This window comes from Lacerta agilis, chromosome 8 (assembly GCF_009819535.1).
Source record: "Lacerta agilis isolate rLacAgi1 chromosome 8, rLacAgi1.pri, whole genome shotgun sequence".
Lineage (NCBI taxonomy): Eukaryota > Metazoa > Chordata > Lepidosauria > Squamata > Lacertidae > Lacerta > Lacerta agilis.
Genome location: NC_046319.1, coordinates 47,011,893 through 47,028,209, shown reverse-complemented (window position 1 = coordinate 47,028,209; position 16,317 = coordinate 47,011,893). Strand labels below are relative to the sequence as shown.

Below are 16,317 nucleotides of genomic sequence, written 5' to 3'. Positions count from 1 at the left end.
GGCAGACCACATTTACCTGCAGGCTGAACTGGTGAGGGAAAACAAAGGCAGAAATTGGAAGATCTTTATTCAACTCTTTGCTTGGCTTCAAAGTTGATAAGTTATACTGTAGAGCCTGCTGTCATTCTCTACCCAGACAACATTATTTTATTGGTTTTTCTTTGATCATTTTATCAGCTGTAAGTATCTGCCAGATGTAGCACTAAAAGCAGCTTAAAATAATAAATCATCAAAAACATTAAGGGTCAATAACCCTAAAACAGAATAGACAACTCAGAAGAACTTTGAATTGCCACTGAATTCCAGAGGAGAGCTGTGTTGGTCTGCTGCAGAAAGATTTATGACACCTTCTTAAAAATTTAACACATTTATTGTGGCCTGTGCCACAATTACACTTTGTGTAATTCTGTATGGAAAAATGCAAGAACAGTCAGTCAGCGCAAGTCAGAACCACCTGTAAGGAATGCTTTCTGTGTGAGAGAGGTCTTTACCGGTAGCTGGTAGGGAGGGGTGGCTTGCTGGTTTAAATTTGTTCGTTCGTTCATTCATTATTTAATAAAGTTTATATGCTGCTTGATTGTGTAAACAACAACAACAACCTCAAAGCGGTTTACAAAAGATAAAACAGTAAAATCAAGAAAAAATACAACCTTGCTTAAAACATACAAAAATAAAAATACTCGAACAGATTAAATTACCTCAACTTTCTAAGCATCTGAGTAGGCTTGTCTAAACAGGAATGTTTTTAGCAGGCATCGAAAAGTATACAGTGAAACTCCCTGCTTGATCTCAATAGGCAGAGAGTTTGAAAGTGTAGGCACTGCCACGCTAAATTATTGAGGAATGCTACCAAATGTGGAGTGGGTATTATGTGGTACCTGTAGTCGTGCCAGTTCTGCCGACCGAGATGGTTGGCAGGAAATGTGCAGAATAACTAGCTCTGAGACTTAATATGCAGACAGAAGATATGGGAGGTGGTATGTTGGGGAGAGGTGCTCCCCATTATATGGAAACCACCCCAATGGTCTACTTCAGGGGTCAGCAAACGTTTTCAGCAGGGGGGCGGTCCACTGTCCCTCAGACCTTGTGGGGGGGCCCGACTATATTTTTGGGGGGCGGGATGAACAAATTCCTGTGCCGCACAAATAACCCAGAGATGCATTTTAAATAAAAGGACACATTCTCCTCATGTAAAAACACACTGATTCCCGGACCATCTGCGGACCGGATTGAGAAGGTGATTGGGCCGGATCCAGCCCCCGGGCCTTAGTTTGCCTACCCATGGTCTACTTCAAAGGCTGTTATAACAATTTCTGAGATCATATAAATGTAGTGCCTTGAGCACGGAAAGTACTATGTAATTATGTATTTACTGTCATTACTAAACCTCACCATCTTGTGTTTCCTTTGCAGGAGGAATTGGATATTCGGCCAAAAGTCTCTTCCCTGCTTGGCAAGCTGGTCAGCTACACAAATCTCACTCAAGGAGCAAAGGAACATGAGGAAGCAGAAAGCACGGAAGGGGCAAGAAAGAAAATATCAAAAGTATGTAGGGTTTTCTCCTCAATTAAAACAACTACAACTACTAGTAGTATCTTCCTCCTCCTCCTCATTTATTCAATTTATACCTCACCCTTCCTCCCAAAGGAGCCCAACACCAATATCATATTTTTTAAAAATAAAAAAACAGTTGAAAACCATTCTAACCATTCTAAAACAGTTGAAAACCATCATATTTCTCAGCCAGTAATTTCAGGGTGGCCAGGTTCCGGCATAAAATGCCTGAGTGAACAGGAATATTTTAAAATTCCTCATTTAATTCAGTGAGGGTGACAGATGAATTGCTACTGAGAAGGCCCTGTCACACAGCAATGCCAGCTGGGCGGTGCCCCAGTGACAGGACCACCACCAAGGCTTCACCTGGCAATTGCAGGGTCTGAGATGATTGACATTGGGGAAGATGCTCTTTTAGGTACCTGGGTCACTAGCCATTTCGGGCTTAGTACTAATACAGTACATTTCAATTGGGCACAGTTCTTTACATAAAATGGAAGATAAGCTAAGATTGCATGAATTCCTATTTCCATGTTATTGCTTTCCTAATAAATCATTTGTGGCGGAAATGTTTGTTTTTGCTGTTTGTAGCATGATGTAGTAGCATTTTGTCTGGGCTTAAGCTTAACCTCTATATCCATCATGGAATAACGATTCCCTTCTATGTTCAACCACAAAAGCTCAATACTGTATGTTTTAATTTCAAAGCAGAGGGCATTGATTCTGTTGTGATTCAGAACTATAGCAGCTATTTCTGTTATACAGAGAAATCAATGAAGGTTTTAGTCAATTTTGTCCCCTGGAGTTTGTTTGAGAGGCTATTAATTGTGAATAATTCTCCACATTTGTGAACAAGAGGCTTCCCTGACCCTATAGGTCAGCAAGCAGAGTCTCCTTCCTATGCTTGTCCCTTCTGCCTGACAAGACAAATAACAACCCCCGACCCCGGCACCTTGTTTCCCATTCTAGAGGCAAAAGAGATGTGGAGAAAGTGGTAGTTTGAGTGGTTTGGGATTGCTGGCCCTTCAGAAGTGGTAGTTGCCTTTCTACAAGCCTAGGCTATGCAAGGTGGCTAACAACATTAATTAAAACACTAAAAATACAGACTTCATTCTCAAATAAAAACAGCTATAATCCCAACAGCACCTTAAAACTTTCCTATTCTCCTCTCTCTGAATGCTCAAGCTCTTAAAATGAGTTTAACTTGGTGCTGAGATGGAGGGAAGGTGGCTGCCCAGTAACATTTCTAGGAGGTAAACATTTCTCAGAAGAGAATGCCAATGCTTGGGGGCACCACCACTGACAAGGCCCAGCGTTATGGTTGCCACATATGTAACCTCTAAAAGGTAGCAGGACTCTCATTGAAGTCCTTGGCCAGCAGGCAGGTTTGGAAGGGAAAGGCAGTATTTTGAAGACTAGAAGCTGTGCTGCAATTTGGACCCTAGACACAAGTTGCATTGTGTGTTTGGCCAAAACCCAGAATGAACAACTTTGATTATTATACTTTTGTTCAGTAATCAAATTCAAGTAAATTCCAGTTGTTTCATATACAGTAGACCCACAACTTACACGGAGAGGGCAAGTACCTGAGCCACCCACTGCACTTTCCTACAAGAGTGGAGCTATTTGAAATTGTTCAGAACAGAAGGAGATTGTCCAATTCTTGCACCCAATGAAATGCGAGGATCTCTGAGGTGGCACATTTTATGTAGGAAAGGCATGTTTAATGTCAGAAAGGCTGAGCCAGTGCAAACAGGGAATGGGCAGGAAGAGCAATCATTGTAATTATTTTGATGGATGCTTATTAAGACCTTTTTAAGGCACCATAGGAGGTACTTCCAGCCACACTAATGCCCACAGATGCCAAATTGACATCCCTGGATCAATAACCAGTACATGCAATACTGCAGAATTCCTCACTGTGGAATGAGGTTGATTTACATACATTGTGTCTTTTTCAGTCACCCAGCATGGGCACCTTGATGGGCGTTTACCTGCCGTGTATGCAGAATATCTTTGGGGTCATTCTCTTCCTGCGATTGACATGGATGGTGGGAACGGCTGGTGTTCTGCAGTCCTTCCTGATTGTCTTAATCTGCTGCTGCTGTGTAAGTACATGACTCTGTTGCAAAGCTCTTCTCTTCAAGATGCCTTCCTGCCTGCCTCCTTTTGCATAATAAGACTCCTTGCTCAATCATGTAATATCTGTATTATTTCCTAAAAGATAGAAAACAGTGAGTGTTTAGTTGGAGGAATGTCTGCCCACTTACCTTGCTTGGGTGCCTCAGTGCCTTGGCCATTTATTTTGCTTGGGTGTGTCTCTTGTGCAACCCCTTTCCGTTTTGTCTTTCCCACTGTCTAAATTGCCAGCTCTGTGGAAAAGACTTGTTTTGCAGGGCACTATAGTTCATTGAGAGCACTATAAATCTAATAATTTGGCTACAGAACACAGAAAGGAGAACGATAATGACAAAAGTCTAGCACACTCTTGTCCACTACAAAAGCCTCAGAAAAATTAATTAAAAACCCTGTAAAAGTTTGTGCATTATCTCCACTTTGTAATAGTAGCCAGGCAACAAACCAAACCAGTGTGGAGTAGGGGTTAGAGTGCTGGACTAGGATCGGGGAGACCACAGTTCAAATTCTCACACAGCCATGAAGGTGACCTTGAGCCAGTCTCTATCTCTCGGTCTAACCTACCTCACAAGTTTGTTGTGAGAATAAAATTAGGAGATGGGGAGAAAGATATGTGCTACCTTGAGCTCCCTGGAGAAAAGGTGGGATATAAATGTAATAATAAATAAAGTAAATAAGTCCTCTTCACACATTATTCACACAAAGAGGGAAAGTGAGTAGAGAGGGGCTTTGGGAATTCACCAAAACGTGTTGTGTTTTCAGACTTGGTGGTTTCTATCTTCATAGTACAGCCTATTGTGCTCTCAACCAGTTTGGTTAGTGATCAGGGATGATGGGAGTTGTAGTTCAAAATATCTGAAGAGCAACAGGTGGAGGAAAGGTAGCATAGTGGATGTAAGGTCTGTGGGGTGGTTGCTCGCGAGTAACCAGGCAAGACTCCAAACCGTCTTTTAACAGGTTTATTGTGCATGCTATTTACAGTGCAGAGCTACAAGTTCATGTCTGTATCAGTCACTTGCAGAATCTGGGAGTGGCCCCTTCCGGCTGTGACCCCAACATAAGAGTCTCAGTATCCCAAATCTCCACCTCCCCTCCTTGCGTTTCACCCCTCTGCGCACTTGGGGTGCCGGAAATGGCGTGTCTCCCTCCTCGCCCACTGAGCGAGGGGAGTGCAGGGTCTCTCCAACATCCCCAGAGCCTCTGCTCTCAAGACCCGGAGCTGCCTGCCCCTCCCCACTGGAGACCTTGCTGTTTCTTCTGCTGGAAGAGGAGGTGCTGCTGGTCAGGTGGGGCCAGGGCTCTCTGTAACATCCCAAGAGCCCTTCCACCACCCTGCGCTGAGCCGTGGACAGTTCCCTAACAGTGGAACAGCTGTAGTCTTCCTTGCAAAGGTTACTTGTAAACATCCATTATTTTCCTATTCACAGACCATGCTGACAGCCATATCGATGAGTGCTATTGCAACAAATGGTGTTGTTCCAGGTACTGTGTAATTTAACCATTGTAGATGCTGTTTTAAACCACTTGGAATCCGTGTACCAAGTAGATGAGTACCGGAAGCATGTATCCTTTAAAGCTCAATAGATTGGCTTCTATTGTACATTGATCCTGAATGTAATCTATAAGGTTTCGCCTCTGTTCATTGCACTAGTTTGCATGGAATTCTCACTTAAGCCAAAATGAATGAGTATGAGTACCACTCTCTGTCATGACATTCAGCAAGATGGAAAATTGGCTATGGTGATATCTTTTGCCTGGTTAAATTGTGAATGAAAGGAAATGCAAGCTGTTAGGTTTGGCATGGTTTGGATGGCTGAATTCTCTTCCCCCCCTTTCCCTTTTAACCAAATGAACTTGGTGCTAATAGATTTATATGCTTTGCTGTACTGGGAATGCTGTTCTGGACATGTGCGTGTATGCATGTGTGCACACAATCCCAATGGTGACTGGTTGCTTCTAGAATCCCATGGGCCTGTTTTCATTTTTATGGAAAAGATAATTTCCCTTGTGGTTATGAAACCAATATTTCAAATGAGAAGGCACTGCAGTTTGAGAGCTTTTTTAAAAAAACCCACTATGAGTTTGTGTACTAACCTATATTTTCTTTCCACTTCTTACACCAACTGGGAACCCAAGTTTGAGAAACACTTGCTTATGCCATAATAAATTTGTTAGTATTTCAGGTGCAAAATTTTCTGTTTGGGAAACGGAAGAGCAAAACTTTATTTGAGCCAAGTTCTGAAACATTCTGCATTCCTTGAGTTTATTTAACAGCAGAGCTATTGTTAGTTACGAAAGTGATGCCTGTTTTCAATAAGCATAGAAAAAAATTGTACCTAATTTACGTAAAGCAACTTTTTCTTCTTCTTTTTGGACATCTAGCTTACAATTGCTCTTTGTGTAATCCTAAAGAAAACATTTCTCTCTCTTTAACTTTATAGCTGGCGGTTCATACTTCATGATCTCAAGATCATTGGGCCCTGAATTTGGTGGCGCAGTGGGACTGTGCTTTTACTTGGGGACAACATTCGCAGGCGCTATGTACATCCTTGGTGCCATTGAAATTTTGCTAGTAAGTAGTGACAAATACATTTCAGGGAAATATGAAACATGTTAGAATTACAGGCAAATCTCATATTACACAAGGGTTCAGTTCTAGGGGTTCACATGTAAACACAAAAATGCGTAAAGTCAGGACCCTCCAGAACTGCCCCCCCCCCCCGGTGCAGGGCTTCCTACCCAGCTTTGAGGAGTCACAAGGGCTCTAGCAAAGTCCCAGGGCCCCCTGCCTCCTTAACAAAGCCCAGTGCCTCACTTACCTTGCTCACAGTTCCAGAGAGCCTTAAAATAATACCTTAAGGGTATTCTATCTACATATTTATTACATGTACAGTATATACTGCTTTTTGAGAAATTATATTCACAATACAGATTTCACGACATCTCAAATTGTTTTGCAATATTACGATATAAAAAATAAAGGAAGAAAATCGAAGCAAAAACAATTCTATAAATTAAAGTAGTAATGGAACATTAAAATCCATGGAACCCCCCCACAGCACAAAATCTGCAAGATAGATTACTCTCTGAAAGTCACTGAGCAGAGTTAAGCCTTCAGAATGCCCTTTCAGAAGGCATGAATTGCATAACTACAGGGCCACCACTGCGAAGACTTATTACATGCTGGGATCTTGCAAAATTGATTAAAAATTGTTTGGTTCATGTTTGTTTATGATAATAGGCTACGCGAGACTCAATTTGGTTTAGTTTGGATATATATGTGTTTTTCCAGGGATGTCCTGTTAAACCTAAGGACATCATAAATTGCTTTCTTTTTGTTGTAGACATTGTGTTCTAACTGTTTCAGACATACATTGCTCCTCAAGCGGCCATTTTCCATCCAACTGGGGCCCATGACACTTCCAACGCCACGTTGAATAACATGCGAGTGTATGGTACTTTGTTCCTCACGTTCATGGCTGTGGTGGTCTTTGTAGGCGTGAAATATGTCAACAAATTTGCATCTCTGTTTTTGGCTTGTGTCATAATATCCATCTTGTCCATCTATGCTGGAGCAATCAAATCCATCTTTGTGCCACCCGTTTTTCCGTAAGTAAATGCCAACAATTGAAACAGAGTTGATTGAAAGCTCCTTACAATAGTGCTATCAATGAAAATAAAAAAATCGTAGCTGTTGGGTTGGGAGATGGGACTTTCCCCCCTTAAGCCCATACAGCTGGGAAAAGGGGGGAACCTGCATCCATTTATTTTTATCAAATGAAATACTGCCCCTTCCAATCCAGTCCATACACTTGAAAAATAAGGATGAAAATACAAATGTTGGCTCTCAACAGAGAGAAAAGTTTTCCCACCTCTAGATTAATCGGATAAGCTGAAGGGGGCACTTTAAGGGAGGGAGAAAGGCATGTTTAGGGAAGGAGCATAGGGAAGAGCAAGAGATAATGAGCATTTAAGAGAAAAGAAGACATTCAGTGCCTTTTTAGAGCAAAGGAAAAGTGCAGAAAAGGGTCCTCCAAATGTTTAGGTTGCATTTTTCTCTGCATGGAAAGACTAAAAATGTTGAGGGTAGTTTTTTGAAGAAATAGAAGAAAAAAAGATGAGAAAGAAAAGAAATGATAGTGTTTTGTAAAATTAATGTGCGTTCCTAATACTTGAACTGATCAGCATAAGTTTAATCAGTCAATCGCCTACCTACTTCATATAACACATACTGAATTTATGGAATTTGGTGTCATAAAGTATGCTGATGACCACTAGCTTAGATGAGTTTAGAGAGGATTAAGCAGAGTCTTGGAAAATAAGGCTACGAATCATAATAGCTTTGTCAAAACGTAAGGTCCAGAAGTCACCAAATACTAGTTGCTGGGGAGCAACAGCCAGAAAGGGGTGGCTCCTTCATGGCCTCCTCTTGGGCTTCCTGGGAGCATCTGATCGGTGACTGGGAAGCAGGATGCTTAAGGAGGTGGTGGGCTTTTGGTCTGATCCAGCAGAGCTCTTGTTGTATTCCTACATTATAAAAGTGATCTATTTTCTGCTGCTTTTTATGGACTTAAGGGGAGAGCTTTTCTTTTGTGGATTTGCAAGAAATCTATAAGCTTATATATAACAAACTTCCAAACCTTTGTGTCTTCCCAGAGTTTGCATGTTAGCAACAGGACTCTTTCAAGGGACCAGTTTGATATTTGTGCCAAAACTACAGTCACTGACAACGTCACTGTGCCCTCCCAGTTGACGGAACTTTTCTGCCCAGGTTTCAATATAACCTCTGGATTCTGTGATGAGTATTTCCAGTTCAACAACGTTACTGAAATTGTAGGGATTCCTGGACCTGCTAGTGGCGTTTTGAAAGGTAGAGGCAAAGATATTACATATCTTTACTGTGTGATTCTCCACTATTATTGGGACATGCCCAGTTCCAGTGCCAGGATATTATGCACCCTTGGCAAGGCTAACTACTTGCACTGCCTGCCCCCCCCCCCAAATGCTAACCTCAGTTTTTCAAAACATATGATTTGTAGAAAAAATGGAAAGCCCAAAACCCAATTGCTAAATTTATTTTAAATTGCAATAAGTCATGCAACAATCTCTGACAATCTTTCTCAAATGCAGAAGAAAATGTTTTAGCACACAAATCGTTTTGAATAATCTTGCGAATTGTGATGCATGTCTCTTCAAAATTTCCATCCCAGGCACATAAAAATATTTTTCTTTGCAAAATTTGTCACCAATTCCTCCAGGTCAAGTGCTGATACTTGAGCTTGTTCAGTTGATACAGTTGCCAAGCCAACTAGCCTCTTTTGCAACATTGTTTAGCCTATGTGAGTTTTTAATAAGTTGAATTTTGAGAAACTGCCTTCAAAATACAAAATAAAAGTGAAATATTATCAGAAATGTATAAGATATAACAAAAAGTAATCGGTATAAAACTATGCCATTCAGCGGTCAGTCATGCACCCCTCTGAGGTCTGTGCTGCCTAGTTGGCCTAATGATAGCACTGGCACTGGTTATGGCCAAAGGCTTTGGTGAAGCACATGTTTTGCATTCAGGAAGTCCCAGTGTCAATCCCTAGCATTTCTAGGAAAGGAAATATGCTGTCTGAAACCCTGGAGTGCCACTGCCAGTTAGTGAGACACCACACTGAGTTAGATGGATGGTGATCTGATTCTGCATAAGGCTGCTTCCTTCCTTTCTAATTATTTCTGTTTCTCAAGCAGTGTGCACTGTGTTTTACAAAGGCGCTTGCAACCTGAAATTCAACACAGGGGAGAGTACGGAGGAATGGGGAAGGGAGAGTAAAAAGGGGAAGAATGTGTGTTTCCTTCAGTTAAACATACTTAGATTTCGTTAAAATAGTACAGAGGACTAAAGCAGGGGTTGGCAACCTGTGGCCCGTGGGCCATGGGGTGTCGTTTAAACGACCCATGAGCCGCCCCCGAACCAAGCTGCCCATTTGGTGAGTCCCCGCACGCTGCGCTAAACCGGCGGAGCGGGGACTCGCTTCCATGGCGCCGGAAATCGCATCTGCGCATTTGCACATGCCGGAAATCGTGTCTGCGCAGAGGCGATCCAGCCCATGGAGCGATCTCCGCGGGAGTGAACTGGCCCAGGCGAGGTAAACCTTGCTGACCCCTGGACTAAAGGGTATGCCAGAAGCTACACTGAAAACGTGGCCTTAAAATATGAGCTTAAATTCAGTGATGTGACACACCTGAACGTTTGTAGCACACTGCTTTGTACTTCAGTATCAGGTACAGAATTAACCATCCTGAAAATATTCCTTCTTTTGGATTAAAAAAAAGAAATTCAAGATACTAAATTCTTAACTGCTTAGTGTGTAGAAAGATTTCTGAATGAGATCTCCATTGGTCATAGTGTGGAGGTACGGGGTCCTCCTGTTAAGCTCTTTGCTTTTCCTAGCTACAGAAGAAAAGAGTTGCTAATGAATTGGAACTATATGATTTATACAAGTTGTAGAACCAAAATGCTTTAGATGCAGAACCTGGGTAAGCTTGTGCCACACACAGAGAGAGAGTCATTGTTAAATAAATCATGACAAGGTGTAATATGTCATGTGCTATTGTTCATCTGAGGTTGTATTTACCTAATTTTAAGACCTGCTAATGAACTGGTGATTGTTATTATGTATTCATATGTAAAACCACAGAATTCAAAGAGGGTGGTGCACTTTCTTTTCCCCATGACTGTGTGTGTGTGTGTGTGGAGAGAGAGACAAAGAGACAAAGAGAAACAGAGACAGAGACATACTCCTGCACAATAAGATACCTGATACGATATTTCTTGGACTTGCTAAAAAAAATCATCCTCTGATAACATTTTCCTTGTGTCTAGCAAAGAAAATGGGCAGATAGAATAGAATAGAATAGAATAGAATAGAATAGAATAGAATAGAATAGAATAGAATAGAATAGAATAGATCTTTATTGTCATTGTCCCCTTGCGGGAAACAACGAAATTCCTCGGTTGCTATATCAACTCAAATAAGGCACTCCACATAATTTAAAAATACTAATAAATACATATATAATACAACAAGTAAAATAAGATGACTTCAGAGTCCAGAGTTTCCATTTAAGGGCAAAATTGCTCTAGGAAAGAAACTGTTCTTGAGATGGCTCATTCTCGCCTTCATTGTTCTGTATCTCCGTCCTGATGGCAGAAGCTCAAAGAAACGGTGACCAGGGTGCGATGGGTCTCTTTCAGTAAGTTATTTGTTCACTCTGTGCTCCTGATGGCTTCCCCCACCCCAGATAACGTCTGGAGCAATTACTTGGAGAAAGATGAGATTCTGGAGAAAGCAGGTCGCCCATCTGTTGATGTGGCTGGGCATAAGAGCAACCTTCACCTTTACGTTTATGCAGACATAGCAACTTCCTTCACAGTGCTCGTTGGCATCTTCTTCCCTTCAGTGACAGGTGAGAATACGGAGATGGGCAGATTTTTTTATACCTCTGGGCACTTTGGAACTGTGTGTGGGGGAGAAGTGCTTCTCATTCCTACATTCTTGCTTTTCTTTTAAGGGATCATGGCTGGCTCAAACCGATCTGGAGACCTCAAAGATGCCCAGAAGTCTATTCCTGTTGGAACTATCCTAGCTATTATAACTACGTCTCTAGTCTGTATCCTTTTTATAATAATAATAATAAAAAGATTGTGGTGGTTCTAATACATAAGCTGCCCCATACTAGGTCAGACTGTTTGCCCGTTGTGATGTTCCTGCAGTTTCTTGCAAGGTCCTGTCCTTAGGTTGTCCCTAAGGGTAGGCCCTCACAGATACTCCACTGGGTCCACACTTCCCTTAGGTTCCTGCTGCCACCACCAACTGACTTGGAGGAAGCAGTTGGACTCTCCCTTTGTATGCCCACTCAACCCCAGCTCTGCTTCACACTGGTGTGGTCTGCTTCCTATTTAAGTAAGGAACCAAGTAACATTTTCTTAAATAATAGTTTCCAATGTTTCAGGATTCTACACTAATACAGCTGCCTCTGGCCCTGGCTGTTATCCTAACTCTGCATATTTTAACAAAATAGAAAATTCTTTCCAGTAGCACCTTAGAGACCAACTGAGTTTGTTCTTGGTATGAGCTTTCGTGTGCATGCATGACATCTCTTAACTTACATTCCAACCTAACTCTTATCTCCCTCTAAGTGTCATTTTAGTAACTGGTCCCTTCTACAAGTCCCCCCCCCCTTTTAGACCAGGGATAGAGTACCTTTTCAGATTGCCAGGCCCGATCTTTATCTCGCCCATCCACCCTGCAGGCCAATTTTGACACTTGTCAATCTTCTGGTGTCATTTTGATGCCAAGTGACTGATAGGTGGGTGGTCCCACTTGCATATCACAGTTGACTGGTGGGGGGGGGGCTGCTTCGTCAGCATGTTCCCTGAAGGACATGCACTGGTGAAGTAGCACCCAGCAGGATTGAACCCTACCCATCACCATGCCCATCAGTTGATGTCACCCAGTGACACGAACTGATAAACAGGTAGACGTAGATTTGAGGAAATAGATTCACAGGCCTAATTGGGACATCCTGGTGGGCCGAGATTGACCCGCAGGCCAAAGGTTCCCCACCCTTGCCCTTAAATTTCTGATTTACCCATGCAGTGCAGTGTAATGCAGTTTGAGTGGCACTGGCCCGTGCTGGCTGGTGGTGATGTGTGTGGGAGTCCCAACAGCACCTAGAGGGCCACAGGCTCCCCACCCCAACTCTGTAGGAATATGTAAGGATTTTTATGGCAAGTGCTATAGTTATAGGGATGTGTTGTGTCTTACTGACACTGTCCGAAATCAGGCTGGTTTCTTTAATGGAATGTGCAGATTTCAGCTGTGTGCTGCTGTTTGGTGCTTGCATTGAAGGTGTTGTTCTTAGAGATAAGTAAGTAACCATTAAATTTCTGCTTTACTTTTATGTGTAAAACAATGTGGTCAAAATCATGGCTTTGCCTCTCATTTTTGCTGTGTGGAATTACCTTTCTCTTTAGCATATTGCCTGATATTTGTTCATTCTGTATCACATTTATCAATTCCAGCTGCTAATGTGCAAGGCTCTCTGTGTGTGCGTGTGCGCTGATTCTATGCAAGCAAAACTGTAACCAAGGTTTGGCCTATGCTTTAGAGTTCATGGTTTGTCTGGAAGGGTTAAACCACAAGCCCCATGCTAAACCAAACCATGGCTTAGTGCAGCACGGCAGCAAAATGGTTGAGGAGTAGCAAAGTGGCTGTGATCTCCTCTGCAGGATAGAGAGAGAACTCTCTGTTTTATTATTTGTGATAATTCATGGTTTGGCTTAGCATTGTGTGTTAACGGGGACACTGTCGTGGGAAGGGATTGCATGGCATCTGCAGTCGAAAATAACAGACCTTTTGTTGCCAGCTACTTTTGCATCTGAAATTGCATATCCAGTTAGAGATGTGAGCCACCAAGTCAAAGACCATATATATATCGACTCATTCCCATCTTTTCTGCAGATATGGTGATGCCGTGAACAGGAACTTAGTGGTGGGCACTCTTGCGTGGCCCTCTCCGTGGGTCATTGTGATAGGCTCATTTTTCTCTACTTGCGGAGCGGGTTTGCAGAGCCTCACTGGTGCCCCGCGGCTGCTTCAAGCAATCGCCAAGGACAACATCATTCCTTTCTTATGGGTTGGTACATGTTGTGCTGAGCAAGTTCCTGGAAAAGAGCCTTGTGAATCCGGGAGCTTTGTGTGCTCTCTGAGGCATAAATAGGGTCCTAACAGGGAGCTGACTCTTTGATCGTGAAGGCTAGATTCCATGTCTTTTAAGAAAGCAAGGAGGGAAAATACTACTACTACTACTATTAAAATTATTAGTGAGGGGGAGCTTATGATGGTCATATATACTGAGCAGTGGAAAACTGGTAGCTATCAGAGAGCTAGCCTGTTTCAGGCGTTCACTTTTGTTGTTGGAAGCCCAGAGTGGCTGGGGAAACCCAGCCAGATGGGCGGGGTAGAAATAATAATAATAATTAATAATAATAATACTATCTTGTGCATGTGAGGGCTCCCTACAGATGTTCTAATGAATGTTTTTTGGGTGGGGAAAGGCTGATATGCCCCCCCCCGGAGCTATAATGCATATTTTGATTCTTCACAAATAAATTCCTGGACTACTACTATTCTCTCTCCCCCCCCCCCGCCTCACTTCCAGCACAAGCTTTAGATGCTTTCTATAAACTGTTCAAAACTTAAGTGAGGCACTGCAAACTCATTTTGTTCTACTATCTCTTTTTACAGGTGTTTGGCCACGGGAAGGCAAATGGTGAGCCAACCTGGGCCCTTCTGCTCACAGCACTGATCGCAGAACTCGGCATTCTTATCGCATCCCTTGATATGGTGGCCCCGATTCTTTCTATGTGAGTTTCCCCCCCCCTTTAAGTTTTACTCCCATAAGATAGGTTGTGTATTAGCAGCACTTAATAGAAGCAGATCAGCTGTGTTAAAGGTTTTTTAAAACCAAATTTTAGTGGAGATGAATTTTGAAGGCAAGGATCACAAAAGTCACTAAGACGTCCTGGTTCTTTGCTGTGGCTGCTGGTTGTAACCTTTTAAATCCACTCATGCCCCTTGGAATGATACCATGCCATAACTAGGGACATTATGGGGAATTAAAGATGGTAGCTGGTAGCTAGGAGGAGCCAGGAAGAAATGCACCAGTGATTTTGCACCCCGTAGCCATGAACTAGCTGAAACTAGCTGAAAATCTGCTCCACACTTTGATTGCCTGTGAGTCTTGGTGAAGTAGGAGGTGCCCATTATACTTCAGCTTTGCTTTCCACATAGACTTGTCTGCCCAGGAAACCTTGCATACCACAGGCAATTCTAGAAATTGTGCTAAAGTGCACAGTTGACTTTGTGGAGACTGCTGACCGGGCCCATTGAGCTATAGAGTTGTGTATGTACTGAGATTGTACCCAATAATACATGCTGGCTGTGCACTGTAGAGGAAGGTAGATAGTTATGAACAAGCTTATTTCAGAGAAAACAAGTTCCCAGGAACACAGTTTGTGTGTCTTTTTGGAAAACTATTGCAGCATGAAACAGGATGGCAATTGTATGCTTCTCTGCTTTCAGCAGCCAGCTGTAGAATGTAAGCTTCCAGCGCCACTTAGTGGTGGCTCCAGTTTGTCACAGTAAAGCAAAAGGATTGGGAGGTGTTCGGTTCAGGGGTAAAATGCCACTAAGCCCAGCTGTCAATTTATGAACCAATGAGGCCAAATCCAAGTTGACAGAGTCAAACCCTGATGCTAGGAAGTTCAGGCCAGGATTGAACAATGTGCAAAGGACAACAGGACCTGAATTTTCTGGGTTAGGAAGCAACAACACTGATAACCTTGTAGTCCAGGCCTGCACAGCTTATGACCTACAGTGCTGAACCAAACCCATCTGCCATGTATGGTGGCTTGTCAGCTGACAGGCAGCCTCCTCTGCTGATTTGCAGCACCAAGAATACCAGGGCAGGTAGCTTGATGTTTGGCTTGCTGGCTCACATGTTGTACAGGCCTGACTATAATGGATGTCAGCATGTCACCAGGGATAAAAAAAAAAAGTTCCACATGACATCCTTTCAACTCCCTCCAGGTGTAATAATATAAAAAACATTTAGATAGCACTTTAAAATGTAGCCATCATATGTTGACTGGGCCAAGGCCTGGGTCATTAGGAGGTTGAGAGAAAGAGAGACTGTCTTTAATATAAATTTGTATCACTCTCTTCTCCCAGTGGGTTCAATTCAGGATTTTAGCTTTGGAACATGTGTGAGGGATTGTCTAAGGCCATCCATACCCAAGAAGGAATTTGAACCTGGATATATCCAAATCGAAACCTCAAAGGCCTGCGTATCCTACAGACTTACAACAGTACTGTATCACTAAAGTTTCTCCCCAAACATTGGAAATTTTAGATTGGAGGGTTACTATAAAAGCAATTTAAATTGGTTGTGTTAATTTAAAACCCCTCCATTTCCTCACACCGGTCTTCATTATGTTAGCTGTGAATTTTGTGCTTTGTTCTCTACAGTGGGCCCAGACCTATATGTGATGTGTTTTTCTCTGTTTCATCCCTCAACTAGGTTTTTCTTGATGTGTTACTTGTTTGTCAACTTAGCCTGTGCAGTGCAAACACTCCTGAGAACTCCAAACTGGAGGCCCAGATTTAAGTACTACCACTGGTAAGTTAAGAGAGAGAGAGAGAGAGAGAGAGAGAGAGAGAGAGAGAGAGAGAAAGAAAGAAAGAGAGAAAGAAAGAAAGAAAGAAAGAGAGAAAGAAAAGAAAGAAAGAAAGAAAGAAAGAAAGAAAGAAAGAAAGAAAGAAAGAAAGAAAGAAAAGAAAGAAAGAAAGAAAGAGTGTCTCACAAGCTTATTCATATGGCCATTTGATCCCTCCTCATTAAGGGCTAGGGCACTTGGGAGCCTGTGAAAAGCTAAAAGCGGAAAGCTAAACGAGTTTTGGAAATGCTTTTCAGCATACCATTCACACATGTGCCCTTTGCATGATGACAACCAACATCAGTTGATGATCTGCATGTGTGAATGAGCCATCACTGATATATAAACATTACAAATAA

The 16,317-nt window shown here is 42.4% G+C and overlaps 1 protein-coding gene across 1 annotated transcript in view; it reads left to right on the top strand.

Annotated features, from left to right (window-relative positions):
* Positions 1-16,317, top strand: part of SLC12A4 (solute carrier family 12 member 4) — a 61,545-nt gene that overhangs the window by 31,594 nt on the left and 13,634 nt on the right. Inside the window, exons 3-14 of the mRNA XM_033157205.1 lie at positions 1,414-1,545; positions 3,516-3,662; positions 5,118-5,172; positions 6,132-6,262; positions 7,058-7,291; positions 8,347-8,560; positions 10,981-11,145; positions 11,251-11,349; positions 12,552-12,609; positions 13,203-13,377; positions 13,989-14,107; positions 15,823-15,921. Coding sequence (XP_033013096.1) covers positions 1,414-1,545; positions 3,516-3,662; positions 5,118-5,172; positions 6,132-6,262; positions 7,058-7,291; positions 8,347-8,560; positions 10,981-11,145; positions 11,251-11,349; positions 12,552-12,609; positions 13,203-13,377; positions 13,989-14,107; positions 15,823-15,921 — 1,628 coding nt within the window. The remainder of the gene's footprint in view (positions 1-1,413; positions 1,546-3,515; positions 3,663-5,117; positions 5,173-6,131; positions 6,263-7,057; positions 7,292-8,346; positions 8,561-10,980; positions 11,146-11,250; positions 11,350-12,551; positions 12,610-13,202; positions 13,378-13,988; positions 14,108-15,822; positions 15,922-16,317) is intronic.